General features: G+C 41.1%; 1 protein-coding gene across 2 annotated transcripts in view; it reads right to left on the bottom strand.

The window, feature by feature from the left end:
• LOC137612815 (solute carrier family 41 member 3) overlaps positions 1–24,617 on the bottom strand; it is a 41,659-nt gene that overhangs the window by 16,673 nt on the left and 369 nt on the right. The window contains exons 1-8 of one of the 2 annotated variants that reach the window (XM_068341546.1): positions 20,027–20,146; positions 15,460–15,709; positions 10,821–10,928; positions 10,388–10,459; positions 9,967–10,111; positions 4,747–4,893; positions 4,324–4,468; positions 2,468–2,547 (exon numbers count right to left, since the gene is read on the bottom strand). In XM_068341546.1, the coding sequence (XP_068197647.1) occupies positions 2,468–2,547; positions 4,324–4,468; positions 4,747–4,893; positions 9,967–10,111; positions 10,388–10,459; positions 10,821–10,928; positions 15,460–15,654 (892 nt within the window). In that variant the 5' untranslated portion in view covers positions 15,655–15,709; positions 20,027–20,146. Of the gene's footprint in view, positions 1–2,467; positions 2,548–4,323; positions 4,469–4,746; positions 4,894–9,966; positions 10,112–10,387; positions 10,460–10,820; positions 10,929–15,459; positions 15,710–20,026; positions 20,350–24,617 lie in introns of those variants that run through there. The other variant, XM_068341537.1, reaches the window with a different exon arrangement.

Below are 24,617 nucleotides of genomic sequence, written 5' to 3'. Positions count from 1 at the left end.
CTCTGCTCCCCTCCCACCTCTGTTCTGGTCCTGGCTTTGTGCCCAGTGATGTTTCTCACACCTTCCCAGACGTCCCTTATGCTGTTGGTGCTCAGCTGCTGCTCCACCTTCCTCCTGTATGTGTCCTTGGCCTCTTTTATGCAGCACCTGACCTCTCTCTGTGCTTCTCTCATCTCCTCCTCATCCTTTGTCCTGAAAGCCTTCTTTTTCCTGTTGAGGACATCCTTGACAACCTTATCCACGGCTCCGTTATCCACGGCTTGTTATTTGGATAGCACCGAACTGTCTTGGTGGGGGTGACCACATCTACACAGAAGTTGATATAGTCTGTCAGATAGTGGGTCTTCCCATTGATGTCCTCTCCCTGTCCCCCCAGCAGTACGTCCCGGTCTGTGGTGTTGTAGCAGTCTCTGAGAGCCTCCTCTGCTTCAGGAGTCCATCTCCTGATGGTGCATGTAGAGACTGCCTATCTTTGGACCAGGGGGGTGTACTGGGGCTGGACGTACACCAGGTTGTGGTCTGACTTGCCCAGCGGAGGCAGGGCGGTGACTCTGTATGCCTCTTTTAACGTTGGTGTACAGTAGGTCAATTGTCCTGTTCTTACTTGTGTGGCAGTCAACAACCTAGTGGAAAGCAGCCAGGCCAGTGTCCAGGGTGACATGATTCAAGTCTCCAGAAATAATCATGAAGGCTTCAGGATGTTTGGTCTGCAGCCGTGCAACGGCACTGGTGATCTTCTCACATGCAGCGGCTGCATTGGCAGATGGAGGGATGTAAACACAGAGGGAGATCACGTGACTGAACTCCCGGGGTAAATAATATGGCCGTATGCTAACGGCCAGCAGCTCCAGATTAGGGCAACATACAACCGCCTTCACTAAAACATGGCCGGGGTTACACCAGTGGTTGTTGGTGTAGATGATCAGTCCCCCACCTTTGCTTTTCCCGCATGCCTTCGTGTGTCTGTCCGCTCTCACCACCGTGAAACCTCGCAGTTCCACGTTAGCATCCGGTATAGCATCAGTCAGCCATGTCTCCGTTAGTATAAGCATACTGCACTCATGGTAGATCCGCTGGTTCTCCAGAGCGGCCAGCTCGTCCATCTTGTTCGAAAGTGAGTTGACATTGCCCATGATCACGGAGGGAAGCGATGGTTTGAATCGCCTTCGGTTGTCTGCCTGCCTAGCCTTTAGCTTATCCCCAGCCTTGCAGCCACGATAACGTCTCTTCAGTTCAGCCGGTATGTCATGTCTCTGTCCGTGTTTCGTGTTTTTAAGAGCCAGTAACTCCTCTCTAGAATGAGTGAGAGGGATGGTTCTCGGTTGTACGGCTGTCATATCCATGTGATACATTTAATAAAGTAGTAAAAGTAGAAAAGGTTGTAAAAATGTACAAAAAACATGCAAAATATAAGACTGCTGCGGAGCGTACGGAGTGGCTGCCATCACCTATGGTGCTCGACTGTCAATCTACAGTCGGAGGCCTGAAACGAAGCGTTTTGTGAGTAGCTCAGATGAGCGATTTTGAAAAGCTGATATTTAGGACCACAGATCACTTTAGGTCAAAATATTTGGAACACAGTCTCGTTGGACATCTGGCAGCTGAATGACATTAAGTTAAAAATACCTAATATGGGACCTTTAAATAAACTTAACATTTAAAAAAATTGTCTATTGTTGTTTTAATGCCTGAGAGACACAACCCTCCTTGTCCCCTTCATTGTTGTAAGCCTGTCTGTGCTCCTTTCTGATTTCATGTCTGATATTTTAACAGTCTTGTAAATGAAAACTGTAAATGAAATTATATGTTTTGGGAGATCAATGACGCACTTCAGACCAAATTTCACTGCATTCTCAGGCAATACTGTTCTTCTGTGAGAGCTGCCATCAACTTAGTGGCAGACACGTAATTTAAGTTATACAAAAGGAACCAAAAGAGCCAAACGTGGACTTTCAAATAACATGATGGGAAATAAATGCTGGCACAACAATGAACCACTGTGTTATTTCTTTCACTATTCCCATATTTACTCTGCAGATTACTTTGTACTTGCCAGGATTTAAATTTTGAAAAAATAAGAATTTTGTTTTAATCATTAATTTTTTTTAATCTTGATTTTCAACTCCAATTTTTGCATAAATCAACATAATCTTATCATCAGTGTTGTAGTCATTACCTCTCTTGTCATCTCATTTTCATAATGTTCATGTCAGCGACATGGATAGTTTGGAATAAACTGTGCTTTGCTGAGTTATGCTTTGAGTCTCACAAACAGCAAACTAATAGAAGGACCTGTCCTGTCATACTGTTCAAATACTGCAATACATACCCTTGTGCAGTAAAAAGTCATTACAATCAAGGCTTGAATTGTCACTCAAGGCAACAACATCCAAAAAATTGATAAAATGATAATGAAAGTTGCACTATGACAACATCCTCTGGCAACATTTACATACAATCATCTCACCGTTAATCACCGGTGTGAAGACAGCGATGCCCTCAAAGTTGGGATCACTCACTGTCTTGTCCAAGATAAGTCCCCCAAAACTAGAAATCACATAACACAGAAAGAATTAGGTCCCCATACTTACTACTGAATAACACCTAAATGTAACCCATGTTAAAATTTGACATAGATAAGAATAAATAATTGGATAAAAGCTGTATCAGAGTTAATTAAAAATGTTAATTCGGCAATTATTTAATATTTAGTATCAAGTATGCTGACAGAAAATAACATCACTGCCCCTTTAAGGGATTAGTTGACAAAATTGCAGCACCTGAGTGACGCTGCGGCAAAGACCCGAAGGAGAGAGCAGAGGAGGACTCAGAGAAACGAGTGTTGAAAAATTAAAAGGAAAAGCAGTGATTTCATGACAGACCTAAGCCACATCGGTTTTGGTCAGTTTGTGTTTGTTTTCGTGCCTTTTCCCCGTGTCGTGCTTTTCTTTCTCTGGCGGAGAACTAACTTGAAAAATGCTCCGTCACACAAATAAATCACACACATAAATGTGATTTTGAAGATTTAAAGAGTTTTTGTGTTATGGCCTGTTATACAGGTCAGGTTTTTTTTGCTTTGGATTGGTCTGCCATGTGCGGGCTTGCACATCAGACAGGATTCAAGATGGCGAGCCAGACCCGGACCTGTGACTTCATGGCATCATCCTGTTCATAACTTGCTGCAGAGTGGTAGGAGTAGTAATTGAACTGAACTGAACCGAATGAAACTCTTCATGAAACTCTTCAGTGACCTGAATATTTGTTTTCACAGTTGGACTTGAATTTAAATTGGAAGTGTCATACTTTTATTTTCATATGTTTAAGTTTCGGAATGTGATTTAAACTGTGGTCCACTTTGATTTATTTGAGTTTCGAAAGTACAGTCAAACCTTGGTTTTCGAACACTTCTGTTCTCGACCAAATCGGTTTTCGACCAGAAAATCCGAGAATTTTACGTCTCTGAACTCGACCAAAATTCGGCTCTCGACCAAACCGAAAGAAGCCGAGCGTACCTGAACGCGACTCACTCGGGAGCCGAGCGAATCTGAATGCCTTTTTTATTCATGGTAAACAGTATACAGTGCAGTTTATGGTGTAAACCGAAAGAAGCCGAGCGTACCTGAACGTGACTCACTTGGGAGCCGAGCGAACTGCCCAAGATGCTTCCTCCGTAGCGCATTCGTGTTCAAAGTTTGATAGGATATCTTTTATTAAAATAAAACACAGTGTCTATTTCTACCCCTTTTTATTTATGGTAAACCGTATACAGTGCAGTTTATGGTGTAAAATAGTAAAACAAAACTTAGAAAAAGTTGTTTCTTAGACTTGGAACGGATTAAAATTATTTACATTCATTATAATGGGAAAAATAGTGTTGGATTTCGAACAACTCGCTTTTGGAACAGCCTTCTGGAACGGATTATGTTCGATAACCAAGGGTTCACTGTAATTGCTTACCGGTAAAAAAAAAAAGAGTTAACTTAGGAAAAAACAGGAATCCTAAAATAGGTGCAATCTAATTAAATTAGATATTAAATTAGCTTTACTAAAATAATTTAGGTGAACTAAAGAACTAAAGCGTGAATTTTTTTTATTTGTTTACTTTATTATTATTAACCTGTAGGGTATTTGGTTTTGTGAACTGTGTTTTATGTGTGTGCTAATGTTCAGTAAATTGTCAGCCTTTTCTATTCAAAATGACGGTCTCTGGTGTATTTTATTATTGCTCCCCACTCCTTAGAACCTGGAACTGGTCCAGTAGCAGTTTGTGGTGTGAACGGGTGCTACATAAATAAACACAATCAAGGGTGCTTGAATGCATACCTGCTAATGGACATGGCTACTATAACAGGTTGCCACCCTGACCGCAGAACCTCCTTGATCTGGGGGCTCCGTTGTGCCATCAGCACCCATACTGGGATCAGAGCCAGGAAGACAAGACACACTAATGGGGAGAGGTACCATATATCTGTGGGAGCAGAACAGGCGACATTTATCCTTCTGACATGATGTCCAGAGAAAAAATAAATACAAATTTGTGCAAAATGACTGCCACAATGCACAACCAGTAAAATAAAAGCTTGAGTAAATTTTAGTTTATCTTATTAATTCTATTTATTACCATGACAAAACAGTCATGAGATCTGCTACCATCTTTGTGTAACGAGCAAAATGTTTCCTCAGATTCTATCTATTATTAATAATAAAAACATCATTCAAAGCTTTCTCTTTCCTTTCCTTCCTCACCTATATGATCATAGAGTGTGGTGCTGACCCCGGCCAGCAGCGACAGGGTGATCAGATCACCCAGACTGGCAGCGATGGGGGTGGCAACATTGTCCGGGTTGATCCCCACCTTCCTGGAGCCGATAATCACTCCAATCATCACCAAGCCTGGGGAAACATAGAAGAAATTAGTTATTCTGAAAGAAAATATCCCCACAAAGACTGAAAATTTAGAAAGACTATGTACCCTGAAAAAGAAAATAATATTTAGATACAGTATGTCTAAGTAAAGGGATAAAAACTAACAAGAGGTTACTTCCTATTGAGACATGACAAAATCTTTGAACAGAAAGTGTAGTCGTGTCAGTTTCCTCACTTATCACAACACTCATGGTTGACATGAAGACTGCTGCACATGACTGAACCGACTGTTGGTGTAACAATATAAATATAGGGGACAGGAGTAGACAAGATATGGATTTCATACAAGCTACTAAATGTATTACATGTTTTGGGTGGCGGTGGCTCAGCAGTAGCGCGGCCGCCTCCTGATGTCCAACTACAGCGGTTCAATTCCCACTCCCACCAAGCAATCCTTGGAATGTGAGCCAACAGTGGGAGGTGTCAGCTCACCTTCCAGCCACTACCAAGGCGCCCCTGAGCAAGGCGCCATCCTCCCTACAAGCTGCTTATTTGTGGGGCACCCAGAAGTCGCAGCCTGTCACTCTCCCTCCCCATGTATTGTTTGTGTACTAACTGCATGCCTACAGGCCCCTAGTGTGTTGTATTTGTTCAGGGGCGTGTACACAACATTTTATTGTATGTATGGTTTGATACATATATGTATGTGAAAAGAGTAATGAAAATTTCCCCTTTGAGGGATGAATAAAGTTGACTTTCTTTCTTTCTTGAAAGTGCATTGATGCAACATAATGGAAATTACTCGTTTTATCGAAGAATGGCCAGTGGGAGGAGCTGGAAAGTTTGCTTAGCTTAGCATAAAGATGGATGAAAGGGGAAACAAATGCAGTACCTTGACTCTATCCAAATTAAATAGAAAAGGCATGATTCACTACTACTGGAGGCTTGGTTTAATCTCAGTTCTTTTTTTAAACCCTATCCCTACTTTTCCAGTGCCCATCTACACAGAGTAACAATGGGGTAGTCATTGACATTGTTTATCTGGGAAATGGGGCACCACTTGTCACGTCACCAGCAGACAACTTATTTAACCCTCCTTCTATGTTCATCAGTCACAACATTGATTTTGTGGGTCAATTTGACCCAGTGCATGTTTATTTCACCAAATGTCCAAAACCAAAAAAAATTTTTTTTTTAATCCTAAAAGTATTGGTTAAGTCATTACCAACTCCATTACTAACCTATCAACATTTAGAGCAATGTTGTTCTTCACTTCTATCAGGTAGTGGTTTATTTAGGATAATTCACTCGTTTTCTATAAAAACCTTTTGTTTCACAACATTATTACTTTTGAAAGATCAACATATAAAACAATATGATTACAGCACATTATTTAACATTGAAAAATAAGTTACATTTTCTTTTACATATATGCACTGTTTATGAACCAGAAATAATAAGAAAAAAATATAAGAAAAAAACAGCAAGCAATAGCAGATATGAACAAGGTGTGTTTTTGTATGTGTCTGTATGTGTGTCTGTCCGTCCGTTCATCTACACAGTCCATTAGTGACATGTCACCACATTGTTCTTTGTGTAAATGAATTTGGTATATATCACACAGGTCATTCTTGTCTTCAGATGGCTTGCAGACCTGGCACCTTTTCCTCTTCCCTTTCCCCCCCAAAAAAACCGAGAAACATGACAATCATGATTCCTCTACTGTGGTCTTTTTGCTGATCCCGAGACAGACTCATACACTTATATATACAGTATATACGGTATATATACACACACACCTACCAACGCACTGGTGCACAAGGTACAGTCCTCTCCTGGATCTCCCCCACTGTGGCTGAAAATATAGCCCTGCCTATCTCTGCATTTCACAGGTTGGCTGTTGATTTGCCCTTTGACTTATACACCCCAGCCAGGACAAGGAGTTTCAATTATGCATCTAAATGTATTTTGTCCAGCTCCTTCCATTCCTCCCCAAAACACGCCTCCCCTCAACATTAGTCATTTCTAGCACGAGTCATTTCTAGCACGATTTTCTGTATTGAATTTGGCACGTCCAGCTCAAAAGCTGACTCAATGTCTGTCAGTCATGTCACTGCCTTTCTAGTGGGCACTGGGACTGTATTATGTGTTCTGCAGACAATTTCCTCTGATGCAATTTCCCAATTTTTTGACATATATTGTCACAGCCTGGCGCTCACAGCCATGACAAAGATACAACGTGTTTTAAAGGAATAACAAAATATTTTTTTAACAGAAATTTGCTCAAATAATATATCAAAAAAGAATCACAAACCATGGGGTGTGACAATCAGTAAAATAAGCATGAAGTGCATGTTGGGTGTGATTGAGGGCTGTGTGTGGGTGAGTGTTGTAGAGTGTACCAACAGTAAGATCAAAACCTTCACAAAAGAAACTGAAGCTGTCATGTAACTCATGGTGCCTGCGGAGAAGAAGAAAAAGAGTGATTAACGGGCCTCCATTTATTTGCTGGTTAACACCAGGCCTAGGTGTCACCAGGAGCCACTGATTACCCCTCTGCTGGCACTGCCCTCAACAGCACCACACGACCACCAGCTGCGGTCGTCACAATATGTCTGGCTGGAGGATTCCACAAATCCATCCATCCATCTTCAACTGCTTATCCCGGGCTGGGTCGCGGGAGCAACAGTCTCAGCAGCGATGCCCATAATTACCTCTCTCCAGCTCCTCCGTGGGGATCCCGATGCCTTCCCAGGCCAGCCAAGAGATATAGTCCCTCCAGCGTGTCCTGGGTCTTCCCCGAGGTCTTCTCCCAATAGAACATGCCCGGAACACCTCCCCAGGGAGGCGTCCAAGAGGCATTCAAAACAGATGCCCGAGCCACCTCAGCTGGCTCCGCTCGAGGCAGAGGAGAAGCAGCTCTACTCCAAGCTCCTCCCTGGTGACTTAGGCCCCGTCCACACGATAATGGATATTTTAAAAACACAACTTTTTTGTTACGTTTACGCCTTCCATCCACACGACAACACAGATATCCGGAACGAAAACACAACTTTTTAAAAACGCTGGCCGAGGTGGATTTATTTAAAAACGCTGGGTCTGGGTTGTCGTGTGGACGGTGTATTCGCAACTTTTTAAAAACGCTGACGTCTTGCCTGCGACGAAAACTGCTGTGATGTCATATTTATGGGCCCGTGTGTTGTGACAACAAAACACGGAGGATTCCTATTGGATAAAATTTGACTCAATACTGCCACCACATGGTTTGGCATTCTTTTAGCCATCTTCGAAAACGCACTGATGCGTTTACGTGTGGACGGAGATTATTTTAAAAACGCTGTCGTGTGGACGCAAATCGTTTTCAATGCGTTATTAAAAAGTTCCGTTTTTAAAAAAATCCGTCATCGCCTTAGATCCTCACCCAATCTCTAAGGGTGCTCCCTTAGCATAGTGCTTCCTCCACAGAGGAAACTCAATTCAGCCGCTTGTATCCGGGATGTTGTCCTTTTGGTCATGACCCAAAGCTCATGACCATAGGTGAGAGTAGGAATGTAGATTGACCGGTAAATCGGGAGGTTCGTCTCGCAACTCAGCTCCTTTTTCACCACAACGGACCTATACAGCGACCACATCACTGCGGAAGCTGCACCGATCCGTTTGTCAATCCCCCCTTCCATCCTTCCCTCACTCATGAACAAGACCCCAACTCCTTCACTTGGGACAAAGACTCTCCACCGGCCTGAAGAGGGCACACCATCCTTATCCAGTCGAGAACCATGGCCTCGGATTTAGAGGTGCTGATTCTCATCCCACTTGCCTCACACTCAGCTGCAAACCGTCCCAGTGCACGATGAAGGTCCAGGCTTGATGAGGCCAACAGGACAACATCGTCCGCAAAAAGCAGAGATGAAATCCTTTGGTTCCCAAACCGGACTCCCTCCGGATCCTGGCTGCGCCTAGAAATTCTGTTCATAAAGATAATGAACAGAACCGGTGATAGAGGGCAGGCCTGCCAAAGATAGCACGAGGGACACAGTTGAATGCCTTCTCCAGATTAACAAAACACATGTGGACTGGTTGGTCAAATTCCCATGAACCCTCAAGCCCCCGATGGAGAGTGTAGAGTTGGTCCAGTGTTCTGTGACCGGGACGAAAACCGCATTGTTCCGGCTGGAGGATTAGGAGTATCAATTCCAAGAATTTCAGAGTTTAGTTCAAAATAGTTTTCATCTTTATAATTTACAGTTATGATCAAAGATGACTTCCACAGCGTCCTGGACTGTCACCTTTTAGCTTCTTCATGACAGAGTGTAATGTTGGTCTAACTGCCATGCAGAGAATCTTATGTTGTGCCCCTCCCCTGTTCACTGTCCACTGAATGTGGGTGGAGGTTTCTGCGAGAACGTAAGTAGTTCCCGTCATAAGATTTCCCGCCAAGCCACAGCACTTGCAAATATGTGAGTGTGTGTGTATGAAAGAGAAAGATCGGTGTGAAATATGTCTCACAATTACAAAGAAATAGTCCCAGTTGCTGGGTCAAATTGACCCATACATCAACGCTGTTTTATAAACACGCAGGGGGTGGTTACAAATATATAACATGAAATGTTTTCATATTATATGTTGATTACAATAATTAAGCCAAGCAGAAGGAGTTTGAAACTGAAAAAAATATTTTAACTACTTTTCCCAGATCTTCATACTTTAAAGGGGGTCAATTTGACCCGCATCATAGCAGGGAGGTTAATGGATAAGATACTGTAGTTATCACAGACATTCATTCATTTATTAATTTTCTGTCGCTTCATCCGCCATAGCGGGTCACAGGGAGCTGGAGCCTATCTCAGCTGGCATAGGCACACAGACATTTATTCATTGTCAAATGATTCCAACAGTCATGATAGACACTCCCACTGCAGTTCAAAGCAGATTTCTGCTGGAAACCAGATTAGATGCATGGTCTTTTCAGGCGTCCCATGAAAACACGAAAAGATTCAAACCTGTTGTGACCAGCGTTGTGTGGTAAATTTGACCAAATTTATTAAGTCACAGCTGAAGATCTGAAACTGCAGAACAATGAAAGCATCTCAGGTTACTAACCTAAGCTGAGAGCTGCTACAAAGGCAGTGGTGATGCTGCTGGCACAGAGAACAGCAGCCTGGTCCAGCTCAATGCCCCCTCTAGAAATTGCCCCTAAACACACAGCTGCCACTGCTGCAAGGAAGCCCACCACTGTCGCCTGGACCTGAAAATGACGAGGCATTGTCATGATATATGATACAGTGCAGTGCTGACTAACTATGCTCGCAGGCCCCCTGTGTGTTGTTTGTTTCAGGGGCCTGCACAAATGTATCCCGTATGTAACACAAAATAGTCATGTATAGAGTGAGAAGAGTAAGTTCCCCATTAAGGGGATTAATAAAAGTTGATTTTCTTCTTCAGTGACATAATTATGACAACTATCATCTTTTACTATATAGAAGACTGTACAAAAATCAATCAATTCAACAGAGTGAGTTACCTGTATGAGTGCCAGATTGCTGCATACCATGGACCATTGTTTATCAGGGTCATCCATCTGGCCTGTGTTGGCCTGACAGCATGGAGATAAGTTATTTTGATTATAATGGGTAGACAAATACAATTCATTTAAGAACTTTAACATTTAAGAATGGCATTTAAGAATCTTAATTGCTCCAGAGTTCATTGAAATAACACAAGGTCTGAGGGTTATACTGCATCAATATTATTTTCATTGTTACCTATAAAGGTGATGTCATCCTGTCAGAGTACTGTAATGTTTTTATCTACAACAACATAAAACACACTAACATCTTCTCTCTATTATAACACAGTAGGGATGAAAAATAAGTTTCTCCAAGCTGTGGACTGTGAATGTATTTTAACATTCACGATCCAGAACTACACACACACTGAACATCCAGCTTCCTTACGGCAGTAGACAGACGAGCAGCCAGGGTCATCTCCAGATTCCCCTTGAGTCCAACAAGTGCAGGCACCAGGATAAACACCTCTGTAATCACCTTAAACACCTCCCAGTGCTGGAACACATATCATAAATCTTTAACAATAATTAGTTATAACTTACATCAGTCCAGGTCTTCTGTCTCCATAATGACTTATACAAATCTTAAAAACATTATTGTTGTTTCCATCTCCACAAAGAAACCCTCTGAACCCTGACCACAATCACTTACATATATTTTGGAGTGACCCAGTAACCTACTTTTCTTGATTCCACATCCCTGAGCATTGTCTGATGCCACGCCATAGGTTCACTAGGTTTAGTGGATGTTCAGCTCACTGAGCACACCTCATGCCTTCTTACTACAGCTAAAGTTGGCAGCACCGTGATGGTTTAGATCTTTAAATAGACACACACATAAAATAATAACGAAGCAGGCAAAAGCATAGCCGTGGGGTGCTGGGTAAAAAGGAAGTGAGTTAGAGATAAAAGGACAAAAGGATGGGCTGGAAATGGAAAGTCAAAAAGGAATGAAAAACATCTGATGAGTTATTATAAAATATTATAAAATAATTTTGTTAAAGTCTTGGTTGCAATAATTTATGACACTGACACCAAAAAGGTCTGTGTGTCATCTCCAGGGTCTGGTATGACATTCCTTGGATTTGCAAGAGTCGTATTAGCAAGATCTGGCGAGGTTCTGGTTTTAGTCCAGATCTTTGACAGGACCATAAGCCGCTGAATAAAACAAGGCTTCTGTAGTGCTGTAGTGTGTCACATTACATTAGTCAGCAAAACCTGCCTAACTCTTGGACATGGGTCAGAAAGATAAAATGACTCATCATTTGGGTTTAAATCCCTTCACTTAGAAACAGCTGGAAACAAAAAGCACTGGAAAAACAAAGAAGAAGAAGAAGAAGAAGAAGAAGATACACTTTATTGATCCCCTAGGGGAAATTACATTTGTAATTATGTTTATATGTTATAGTAATATAGTAATATAGTAATATATGTTTCTAACATTTGTCTTTCTGACAACCTTTGACAAAGTGTACTTCAAACCCACAGTACTGCCAATCTATTTTGATAGGAGCTGCGTTTTTGTTTTGTATGCAACTTGTGTTCAAGGACATATACATATATACAGTGTATGTATATATGCTTCATTCACAATCTGTGATCTATGATGAGTTTCTCTTGCAGTAACTGTGTCCTTGAACACAAGTTGCATACAAAACAAAAACGCAGCTCCTATCACAATAGATTGGCAACATCCCCACCAGCAGCTGAATCCCTTTTGGCATGTCTGTTCCCATGGATGAGTCCAATCTTACCGACATCAAACCTATCCTTACAGATTATATATATATACACACAGTATATTATATATATATGTGTGTATATATATATATATATATATATTCATTCATTCATTCATTTTCCAACCCGCTTAATCCGCTAACGCAGGTCGCGGGGTAGCCAGTGCCTATCCTGGCAGTCTCAGGGCGTGAGGCGGGGGACACTCCGGGCACGACGCCAGTGCACCGCGGAGCCACATAGATACAAACAAACAACCATTCACACACACACACTCCTATGGTCAATTTGGGACCGGCCAATCAACCTGAAGTGCATGCTTTTGGAGGTGGGAGGAAGCCGGAGAACCCGGAGAGAACCCACGCAGACACGGGGAGAGCATGCGAACTCCACACAGAGCGGGACTCGAACCCGGGTCCGCCGTGTTGTGAGGCAGCAGCGCTAACCACTGCGCCACCGTGCCGCCTTATATATATATATATATATATATATATATATATATATATATATATATATATATGTGTGTGTATCAGTATATACAGTATATATATTTTCTGGACTATAAGGTGTGCTGGAATATAAGGCGCACCTTCAATGAATGGCCTATTTTAAAATTTTTCCATATATATGGCACACTGTTGGTTTTTGATAAAATTAAAAGCTTTTAAGTGTGCCTTATATTGCGGAAAATACTGTATATACAGTATATATAGAAAGATGAAATAAACAGGGGCATTATCATTTTATATATATATATATATATATATATACTGTATATATATACACACACACACTACATACAGTATATTATGCATACTATATATATTACATACAGTATAAAGTACAGCAAAGTGTGAATTAGCTATTCTTCCCAACCAAAGTCATTAAAAAATAATAACCTGAAGTGCATGCTTTTGAAGGTGGAAGGAAGCCGAAAATCCCGGAGAGAACCCACGCATGTGGGTTCTGTCCAGGTTCTCCGACTTACTCCCACCTCCAAAAGCATGCACTTCAGTTTGATTGGCCGATCCCTAATTGCCCGTAGGAGTGAGTGTGTGTGTGCATGGTTGTCTGTCTTTGTGTGTGGCTCCGCAGTGCACTGGCGTCATGCCCGGAGTGTCCCCCGCCTCACGCCCTATGTCAGCTGAGATAGGCTCCAGCTCCCCGTGACCCGCTAGCGCGGATGAAGCGACAGAAAATGAATGAATGAACTATAAAAATTTCATTTTTAATTGTAGGTCCTCCTTTGTCAGTTTTCACCCTTAAGCTCCACCCATCCACCAACAATAAACAATCACTCATATTAGAAGTGAGAAGGAACAATGATGTTGTTTCAAAGGGATGGAGTGTCTATTCAAACACTTCACAGGCTGCTTCTGGGCTGTGGGTCTGGCTTAATGCTGTCATGCTCTGAGGCTATCTTGGGATGTTGCTCACTTTCACTGTAAAACTGCTGATGCTGTGGCTTCCCTGTGTTGGAAGAAAAATAAGTAAACCAAACACTGGTTTGACTAATTAAGAGTAGAAATATCCAATTACTTTCAGAACATATCAAGCTGTATTTTAAATGCAGTTTGCAGTGTTTACATGCACAAAGTGTAAATACTCCATGACTTTTTATGAAATGCAATGTCACCTTTTACGGATTTATCTGGGTTTCAACATGGTTGCAAGCATTAGAGACAGCATTATAATAACACATCACAATATACTGTAGCTTAACTTAACAAAATTTACATTTTAGTGCTGACTACTACTTACATCTACATCCGATGTTGAACACTCACATATATTGTGCACAGTGTGGTTATTGTCTTACTCTACTAAAACCAAAATACTGTATCAGTGGTTCTCCTTCTGTCTGACCTCCATCCTTTCAGTCACTGATTCAATTATGTGTTCATTTAGCATTTCAGATCTCTCCTGTCACATCCAAATTTAAATGTGATTTGAGTAGCTAAGAAAGGTGGATGTTACAAAAGATTTCATTTTTTAACAAAAACGGCACCGTCAACTGGGAAACCCGACTGGTTGGACCACTACCTCGGTATCTCTATCTACCCATGTATTCACACATTCTTCTTTCCTTTTATGTCATTTCTGTCTTCTATTTTCAGCGAGTCTGACTCCCATGAATGAGACCAGAGAGACATTCTACTATAGACCTGTTTTTTTATAGACCTGTTTTAACTGGAAGTCAATCTTTACCTGGCTCCAACCCAAACAATTTTAATTGTTCAGCCATCACAAAACTGAAACCAGAACTAACTTTTCTTAGACTCAATTGCACCGTATAGTATTTGAAAGGAATCTTCTGGATAACAATGTTTCCACCATACACAGAAACTGTGTCACTGAACACAATCCATATACCTTGAAGTCAAGCAAAACCGGCTTGTTTTTCTTTTTGGTCTCCTAATAGGACCATTGGAGAACATTGGTTTCGAAATGCTTGTTGTAGAAATGGAATACCCCTGACATGAAAAACATGGCCGATGATAATCAATCACAATTAGATTTCATCCACCACCTAAGTGGGATGAACTTTTCCACCTGAGAAAACTAAAATATTTAATTCTTTACACAATTTATGTTGTTAGCTATTGATCATTAGGTAACTGGGAAAGAAATTAAATTCTCACTTCTCTGATTTTGACTGCAATGTAATTAAAACACCAGGAATGGAATACAGAACTCCTACTGTTTTCTCTAATTGTTTTTCACCACTGTTTTCCAAAACGAAACAGGAAATCCTGGAAACATTCAAATTTCTTATTCTATATTTTCAATAATGTGCAGCAGATTTAATTTTGAGCAATTCAGAAGGATTTTAAGGAGAAACCTTATTAAATATTGGTCTTTATAAATTCAACTTTACAATAGCATGTAAGTAAACAAGCTTTATGAAATGGGTTATATTGGAAAAAGATGTTTGGTTTCATGGAAGATGGTGAAATGATGACCAGCGCATTTCTGGAATGTTTGGACAAAGAATTCTGTTTGAAGAGAACTGGTACAATTCCTTCAACAGGTGGAAACCATCTTCTCACTTTCAATTCCATTCAAATCTGGACAGTTCTTAAAACCTTCTGTCTCACAACAGGACACACATTGGTTTGAATATATAACCTTGGAAAACATTTATTTGTTTATGTGACAAATCTGTTGTAAAATTTAATTTAGCCGGATCACAACTCCCTCCAAAACCAGTCAAGCTTGGAATAATTCTTAATATCTCAATCGGTCCTCCATGAAGACTTTCATAAATGTTTTTTTTCAGATTTACGTACTTGTATAAGATCCATGACAATGCCAGCGGAGACCATTCCCAGTCCTGACACCAGGTAGGGTACTATAACCTGGGCAGCAATGATCCAGGAGCTCTCTGGTAGGAACCCATGTTCTGATCGTATCAACTTCCATGTTACACCACGCAACTTCTTGCCCTGGTAGCGCAGCTCCAGTTCCAGACGAGTAACCACCATTTTTAACAATGAGTTAAACACTCATATCATTGTGTAGTTCCCAAGATAGGTGTACCTGCAGTTCAAACGAAAAGTAAAAAATATCAGCTTCTGGTGTTCCCAATTAACTTTTAACTACCTCAGGAAGTGAGCAGAGTGAAAGCCCTTCTTGTGGAACCAAAGAAACATTCCATTTTCATTAACTTCACAGGCTTTCAAATTATTCTTGCCAAAGATGATTCCTTGATGTTCAGAAGTAATAATCAAGAAAGACGTGTGAGACCCTGTCACTACTTTGTTCCTGTTTTCTTAGGAAAAAATCTTCGGAAAAATCAGGAGATTTAAACTTTAACATCAAGGTAATGAAGAGCAACGTCTCCGAACTGGTGGTGACTCAGCACTGGTGAGTTGTCTATTTGTCAGCAATTATTCATTTCTTAGTCATGAGTCACGATCTGGTAGCACAGAAGCTCCACCTCCATCTGTAGTCACAGTGTCTTAAATCAGAATGTCTTCTTCAGTAAACTCAAAATGGCTTTGACATCCACAAACAGGTTAGAGAAAATGAATCAGACAGAGTCAAAATTGAGCTGTAATCCACAACAGAATCTTCTTGATGGAGTTAAGTCTTCTGAATGGAGTTTAGTGCTTACATGATAAAGTCCACAACCCATTCAAGCCGGTCCGACATCCACTTGACCTCCGGTGCAAACGCACACAGCTGTGATCTGTCATCCATGTTAATGCCCACTGTGACAGATAAATGACTGAGAGTAGAAATACTACGATGAAAAATAATTTCTTTAAAAAAAAGGCTTGTGAGTTAGAAGCAGCAGAATTTGTTCATGTTTTATGACAGTCCAGCTCATCTCTTTTAGCTGCCTCACAATGAGGATGACGAGGAAAACAAGATGAACTCCAGGACATCAATAAAAGCTAAAAGGTTCACTCACAAGATGCAGCAGCCAGCTTCAGGCTGACTGGAGTGCTGCTTTCTTCCCTTCAGCATCAAGGTAGACCTGCTCCTTCCTCGGTGACGTAGCAAAGTAGAAGGCAGGGCTGTCTGCGCCATCCGACATGCAAACTCACGAGGGAAATGACCAGCTTCCTGCCTTGCAATCTCCCTCTCACTATTTCTTGCTGCGTGCCTGCCTCTTATCCTACCTCTCTCATCCCATGTAACACTCCGCTCTCAGCATCTCAGTGAATTTGACCCTCCCTTATCCCTCATTCTTGAATCCATCTTTCCCCATTATGACTCACACTTTCTCTCCATCCACTCAAACCATCCCTACCTCAGTCAATTTTAAATAGTTTCTCATTAAAGAAACAAGCTTCATCAAAACTGTCATTATCTCTTTTAAATAAATACAAGTTATTGCTTTCTGTATTATTACCAAACTATTAATTTTATTCACAAGTAAAGAAGTTTTGGGGATACCATTATTCAACTGTAAGTAGTATTGTAAATCCACATCTTTCCCAAAGACCGCTGAATAGAATTCAGCCATGACATGTTGCTCCAGTTGGTTGATTTGATTGTGAATGTCACTGTTTTTTTATCATCAAGAATCGTCTTTAAAAACATCTGACGCCTTTCAATGATTCCTTTTCAATGACACCTTTCAGCTTTGTCAATTAAATGCAGTACCTCAGTCCATTAAGTCTTGGACTGGGGACCAGAGGATGGCCGGTTCAAGACCTATGTCAAGCAAAAAAATGCTTATGCTCTCTCTGGTGGTTCTGTTGGGTTTCTCTTTCTGTAGCAGTACTTATATATACACACACGGGGCTTGCACTAGGAGCTAGAATGACAAAGCCACTGTGGCTCAATGTAAAAGAATTGAGCAAGCCACAAAAAGCCACACTCTGTATCCAAGACAGTGGCACAGCACGCGGACATCCAACGGCCATTGCGAGGGGTCGTGAGGGGGGGTGTTCCCCTCCTGGGGGGTCCAGGGGACCTTCCCCCGGGAAATTTTTTAGAAGATGGGTTTTTTTTCCCGCATTCTGGTGCATTCTGAGGACAAAATCTTCTGTTCAGTTTACCTACAAAAATACACTTAAGTCAAAAGTTCAAGCTAAACTATCTTTATTTCTATCCTACTTATATAAATTTGAGATACAACATTTAAAAACTTGCATTCACTATGTGATTCATACATTCATCTTCCAGCCCGCTTAATCCGCTAACGCAGGTCGCGGGGTGGCCAGTGCCTATCCTGGCAGTCTCAGGGCGTGAGGCGGGGGACACTCCGGGCACGATGCCAGTGTACCGCGGAGCCACATAGAAACAAACAAGCATTCACACGCACACTCACTCCTATGGTCAATTTGGGACCGGCCAATCAACCTGAAGTGCATGCTTTTGGAGGTGGGAGGAAGCCGGAGAACCCGGAGAGAACCCACGCAGACACGGGGAGAGCATGCGAACTCCGCACAGAGCAGGACTCGAACCCGGGTCCGCCGTGTTGTGAGGCAGCAGCGCTAACCACTGCGCCACCGTGCCGCCCATGTGAAGATACAGTCATACAAAATATTACTCAATGTTTAATTGTTTTACTTGGACTAGAAGACATTTTAACTTTGACCATCACCACCAACACCATTGGTATGCCCTAGTTTTGTTTTGTTTTTGTATTTAATTAGATAACATGTTTTTTATTTCAATTTAAAAAAGCATGGAAAACACCAAGTGAGGTGAATACATATTTATATCCATCACTGGTTATTCCTGCCGGTCATAGGGATCAAAAGTCTAAGACTACAAAAAAGTATTGATAATATCTTTCATTTACCTTCTGATTGGTCTGTCACCACTCCTACCCCCTCTCAGCATTCACCATTTGTTGTTCAGTTAGAATTTTAACACAAACTCTACTATATAACACTGGATTCTTAATATCTTTCGATCGATCATCCTCGCCTTGTTGTCACCAATTTGGGGGTTTAACTTGTAAAAATAGAATCTTTGTTTTTCATTGGACGAGAGAAGGCAATGAGAGGAGTGCATATTTAATGATCAGCAGCGTTCGGGTCACTTCGGCTATTTCCGTCAGCATGTTTCGGCTATTTCCGTCAGCTATTTCCGTCAGCATGCTTCGGCTATTTCCATCGGCGCATGCCGACGGAAACAGCGGCGCTAGCGAGAGAGAAAGTTTGTTATCGCTCGGGGATCGAGTCCAAAACATTTCTAAGTTTTAGCCTTTTTTTCCTCAAAATACAAACGCCACTGTGGCTACACAGGTTAAAAGCCTTGCAGCCAATCTGGAATTTAAAATCACAGCAGTAGTGGTATTGCGCTGTCTCACTTCCTCGTACGCTGACAGCCAGAGTAGACAAACGATCTGATTGGCTGAACTGAGTGGCGATATTACCGTATTAACTAGAGGAGCAGCGCCCGCTGTCTGTAGCCGCGAATTGCAAGTAAAAATGCACCAAGAAAATTTACTCTCGTGAATTTATCATGGAGTGGTCACGGGTCTGAACAGAACCATCACCGAACAGCGGTCCGCCATTTGGTGTCCCCTGCTCTATGGAGAGAGAGAAAGAGCGAGAGAGAAGAGGAAAAAAAGGCGCACCAGATTTTTTTCCCTAGTCATACTGGTGCTCTAAAATATATTTAATAGTCGCACTGATAAAAATTTGGGCGCATATGCGACCAAAATGGTCGCAATTTTGAGCCCTGAATATATACTGTATATATACACAGTGTGTGTGTATATATATATTATATATATTTGAATAAGCTCACTGAAAACCTCACACTGTCACCTTCTGGTGTCTACCCAGATGTCCGGCCACTAGCCGAGTTAGCTCCAGTCTTCATATTTGTCCATGTCTCTCACATGCGGAGCCATTTTGGCTTCGTTTAACATAGCAGTTTATGTTCTTTGATTGTTACGGACCTCATGTTGTCATGTGCGGAACCCCAACGCTTTATTCATCAGGACCAAACTCAAAAAGTCGGCATCTACTGTAACGCTGAGGCGGCCTTTGTGTTCGCGTTCGTCCATCCCATACACACGGAGCAGTTATGGCTTTGTTTATTTTCTTGTGACGGCAAAGGAAAAAGAATAAAAACAAACGAAGTCTGATATTATTGTTCAATCGTGGAATTTCCACGGGTTCCCACTAGTATTATATTATAATATTGTTAGTTTATAATTATTACATTAATAGAAAGTCCTGCATCAACTGTGACAGGTTAACGGTACAAATGTTGTGACAGAGACCTTTGGCTCGTGTTTCCACTGACAGAGGCCAGGGTATGACATTCCAAAGGAGGAAGTTATTTTAGATGTAAAATGAATATCCAGTATCAAGCTGACATAGTCACATACATGAACATGATCAGTTTTTCAATAATCTTGACATGTGTATGTGGACTCACCTGGACATTGTCGAGAACCATTCCAGCCATCACCATGCCCATCCCAGCCAGCAGGTAGGGAAAAAGTACCTGAAGACAGATGGCAATAGATGACTCCTCCTCTGGTTTGTCAACAGCAACCTTCGGCTTCACCTCCACTGGCTTCTTCAGAGGAAGTTGCAGTACTGGTGGTGAAAGGAGGTCATCTTGGCCATCCATGGAGCTTCCCTTTTGGACACATGGACTTCCACTTGGGCTCTTCCCTTTAGAACGTGACTTTTTTATTTTTCTTTGACGAGTCTGTTGGGGGATTTTTTCCTCTGCAGGCATGATGGCGGTAGTGGCTGTGAAAAAAGTTGGCCATTTGTTTAATCTAAAGACACAGAATCGAAATGGAAATTTTGTGGGTCAAATGTTGTTTGGTCACGCATGTAAAGACTCTTTGTTGACCTTACTGCTCCACTATTTGCAAAAAGGGGTAAACGTGCACTTGTGTACCTCTATGGTTGATAAAACATGATGGAAAGCCTTCTAGGGTGTCCACAGAATTGAGGAAATATAGTGCTGTGCAATATTGTCGCTCTTAAACAAGAGAAAGTACAAAGCAGTGCCACATCTGCCTTTTGGAAAAGGAGTTTATCTCTATGTGCTTCTACATGCTTCATTGTTAATTAACTTTTCAATCAATCAACTTTTATGTGTAGAGCACTTAATCAGCAGACGGGTCATTCTCAGGAAATTAGTGAATCACCCTGGCGGCCACAATTTCAGTTATAAAAAATGCAAGTTAGTCACTGAACAAAATATAATAATAAAGCTGATAATGACCTCTACCTGGAACAACAACTGATTTCATAATAAAAATTAATTATATTTATATTTAATTGTGTTTTCTGCCAAAATTCTCATCCCGCAATGCGTCCAGGTCTGTTTGAATGTACTTCATGTTGTTATTGACACAGTTTAAAATACAAACAAGCTGAACAAAAATTCATGGATTCTGTAGTAGATGTTTTTAAGTGACTGAAAAACAAATTATTAAATATTCATATTTAATAATGTTGAAGACATAGAGGAGAAATTAAGTGTCTGTGAGACACATTCTCATCCTCCGCAACATATTTGAAGGACTGTTTACACATGCCAAGACAACTTTAAATAAAGTTATATTTTGTACAAAGCAACACATGGGCCAGTGCTTTCAAGATGGCTACCAGGTAAAAAAATCTTTTTTTACTCTCAAGTTAAAAGTTAAATTTTCTCCTGCCAGACTGCTTACACGACAGTTGTGCTTATCATTACCAAAACAGCATTTTTCTTTATTTAAAAAAAAAAAAAAACATTTTTTAATGAAAATATATGATATTAATGCCTATTTATGTGCATGAAGTAAGAATTTACTAAGTCATCATGGCTTTTCTATTACGAGCTAAAAATGCTCATGTTCCTCATCCTCCAAAAATGCTCATGTTCCTCATCCTCCGCAACACATTTCTCCCCTACCACAACACTTGAAGGCCAGTTGCAGTAGAGAGAACTTTTGTTGCGGTAATGAGAAGTTTAGGCTATTACATACACTATAATATATATTATGAATTAATACTTTCAATTACAAAACTCTCATATTATGTCTATAGGAAATCAGAATTTTACAGTGTGAGGAGGCACACACACACACACACACACACACTTTTTCAATCTCAATCTCTCATATTTTGTAGGTCTGATGTAATCCAAAATTTGTCCCATGTTGTGAGACACTCATTTCATGTCATGCTTCCTTTCCATTTCCAGATGTCAAAAACGAAAACAAAATGGCCCACTTAAAACAACTCTGACAAAAAACAAAGTAAGAAAAAGAAAAACTGGTGGGAAAACTCAATAGAGTAATACAAAAAGAAACAGCTAAAAGTTGTACTGGATATTACTCCAGCTGGGCTTGCACTAGCAGGTAGTATGACTAAGCCACTGTGGCTCAGTGTAAAAGTATTGAGTAAGCCACAAAAAGCCACATTCTGTGTCCAAGACAGTGGCGCAGCGTGCCATGTCGATGACCTACGCTCGTCATGGAGGTGTGTGGGGGGATACCACCCACAGGGGGGCCCTGGGGGGCCTCCCCCGTGAATTTTTTTAGAACATGGGGTTGTTTTCCTGCATGTGTATGTGTGTGGGGGGGGGTAACCTGCTGTGGAACCCCCCACCACCACCATCACCATTGGTATGCTATAGTTTACTTTTTTTTTATTTTATTCGATAATATGATTTTTCATTTCAATTTAAAAAGGCATGAAAAATAGCAAGCGAGGTGAATACACATTTACATGCATCGCTGGTTATTCCTGCCAGTCATAGGGATCAAAAGTCTAAGACAACAAAAAAGTATTGATAATATCTTTCATTTACCTTCTGAACAGTCTGTCACCACTCCTTTCCCCTCTCAGCATTCACCATTTGTTGTTCAATTAGAATTTAACACAAAATTTACTATAAAACACTCTATTCTCTTTTTCTTTCGATCAATCGTCCTCGCCTTGTCGTACACCAATTCGTGGGTTTAGCTTGTAAAAATAGAATCCTTTTTTTTTATTGGATGAGAGGAGGTCATGAATGATCGGGAGCGTTCGGGTCACTTCAGCTTTTCCGTCGGCGTGCGTGCCGCCTAGCAAAAGAAAAAGTTTGTTTTCTTATATTATCTCTCGGGGATTTTCACAAGTCCAAAAAAGTTGTAAGTTTTAGCCTTTTTTTTTCTAAAAATAAGAATGCCACTGTGACTACACAGGCTTAAAACCTTGTAGCCACTCTGGAATTTACTTTGCCTATGGCGTAGTGGCGATCGGCTAGCGCAAACCCAGTTTTGGGATTGGTCAGAGATGAATCTCAGATAGAAAAACCCATGCTGGCAAATCCTACGCAAACTTTGGCATGAAAACAAAGAAGCGACATCAGTTTGAGGTTATTGAAATGTCATCCCCAAGGGATGCTGTTCTGTGTTTGTAGTGAGGGAAACTTGTCTTGCATGTTCAGTTGATACAGCAAAGACAAGTTATTTCCTTCAACTGGAAGGATATAACACTGGATCCTTCCAGAAAGGGAAACATCATTGGGACGAGTGGATGACCAAATCTATGCCATTGACCATGAAAGACAAAGATAATATTCTTCTGGATAAAAGGCATACTTCAACTGAAAAGCTGGATGGAGCTCACTCAGGACCACCTCCCAAAATTCTCCAGACATTTATACAATATGAGGCACCAGTTTGAAAGAATGACGAGCCTGAGAGAGACCCTGACCCAAAAAGAGATAATTGTTCACGTGGGCTACAGCAAGAACTACGCAAGCAGATAAATCAGGGAAATCAAAGAAGCTCACTTTGGAGGTGGTAATCAACTGGTTACGCTCCATACTGGAGCTCTGTATCTTGCATTTCTCTCAGCGTGTCTGCAGCATGATGCCACAGCCACATGGGCTCACCTTGTCCCAGTACTGAGTGCCGGTACTGCCACATCATCATCTCAGCTCTCCTGTGTGTTACCTGAGATCAGGGCAAAGCACTCAGAGAACATGTGTAGAACTCTATACTGTACTGAAGTCGGTGGTGACTGAGTGATGTTGGAAGCCCATACTACCTGTGTATTCTATGAGCAAATCACACCTGTATTTTACCTAGCTCCAGGAAGAGTAGATGAGGGCAGAATTTTCATTTTTGAATAAACTATGCCATGTTTTTCCCAAAAATATTTTTTTGTATCTGTAATGAAATGGATTAAATGATTATTTTCTACATTAAAATGGTAAAATACTTCTGACCAACTGTCTTAATATACTTATTATCATTACCGAAACACACAACCTCATTTCCAAAATGCATGTATCATTACCGCAACAAGTGTGCATTTAGCATTATTTTAATGAATTTTAAAAAAGGTAGTTTGTTTTTAAATGCATGTGCATGATATATTGATTTGAATAACCTAAAATTAGTGATGTTAAATAGAAAATAACTATAATATGCATGACTGGATAAATATAACCATTTAATTTATTTCTTCCATTTTTCACTTTTTTCTTTCATGAGGTCAGATGAGGCCTGTCTCACCTGACCTCACCTGACCTCACCTGACCTCACCTGACCTCACCTGACCTCACGTCACTGCGATACATGTATATACAGTATGTAAGTGTGTGTCTACTCACATATACTGTACATGATATTTTTTAGCTACCAGCAGGCTACAGAGCTATAGCTTTAGCCTCATGTCAAAGTCGTTTAGCTTTACTAGCCATGTTTTCCTGGCAGGTTTACCTGGTGAACAGGGAAAACCTTCTGCCTGCAGAAACATCCACGTGTAGGAGGTGAAGAGCCCAGCAGCTGAGGGCCAACTCTCAGCTGGGCAAGGTTTCGTTCAAGATTAAAGTGCAAAACAGTGATCTGACTTTTTTTTCTTTTAACATAGCCATGATAAATCAATGGTCTAAGTGGAGCCAGTGTACCGTAGTACAGTACTGTGGTCCCCTTTTGGGGACGTTTCATCCACTGGTAGCTGTCGACCTTCCTCCAGCGCATTTTTGGACTCATTACATCAACACGTTTTCCCCCAATCGGTCACTG

Source organism: Antennarius striatus, chromosome 2 (genome assembly GCF_040054535.1).
Source record: "Antennarius striatus isolate MH-2024 chromosome 2, ASM4005453v1, whole genome shotgun sequence".
NCBI classification, from domain to species: Eukaryota; Metazoa; Chordata; class Actinopteri; order Lophiiformes; family Antennariidae; genus Antennarius; species Antennarius striatus.
Note: the sequence above shows the minus strand (reverse complement) of the source record. Positions and strands in the feature narration are given on the sequence as shown.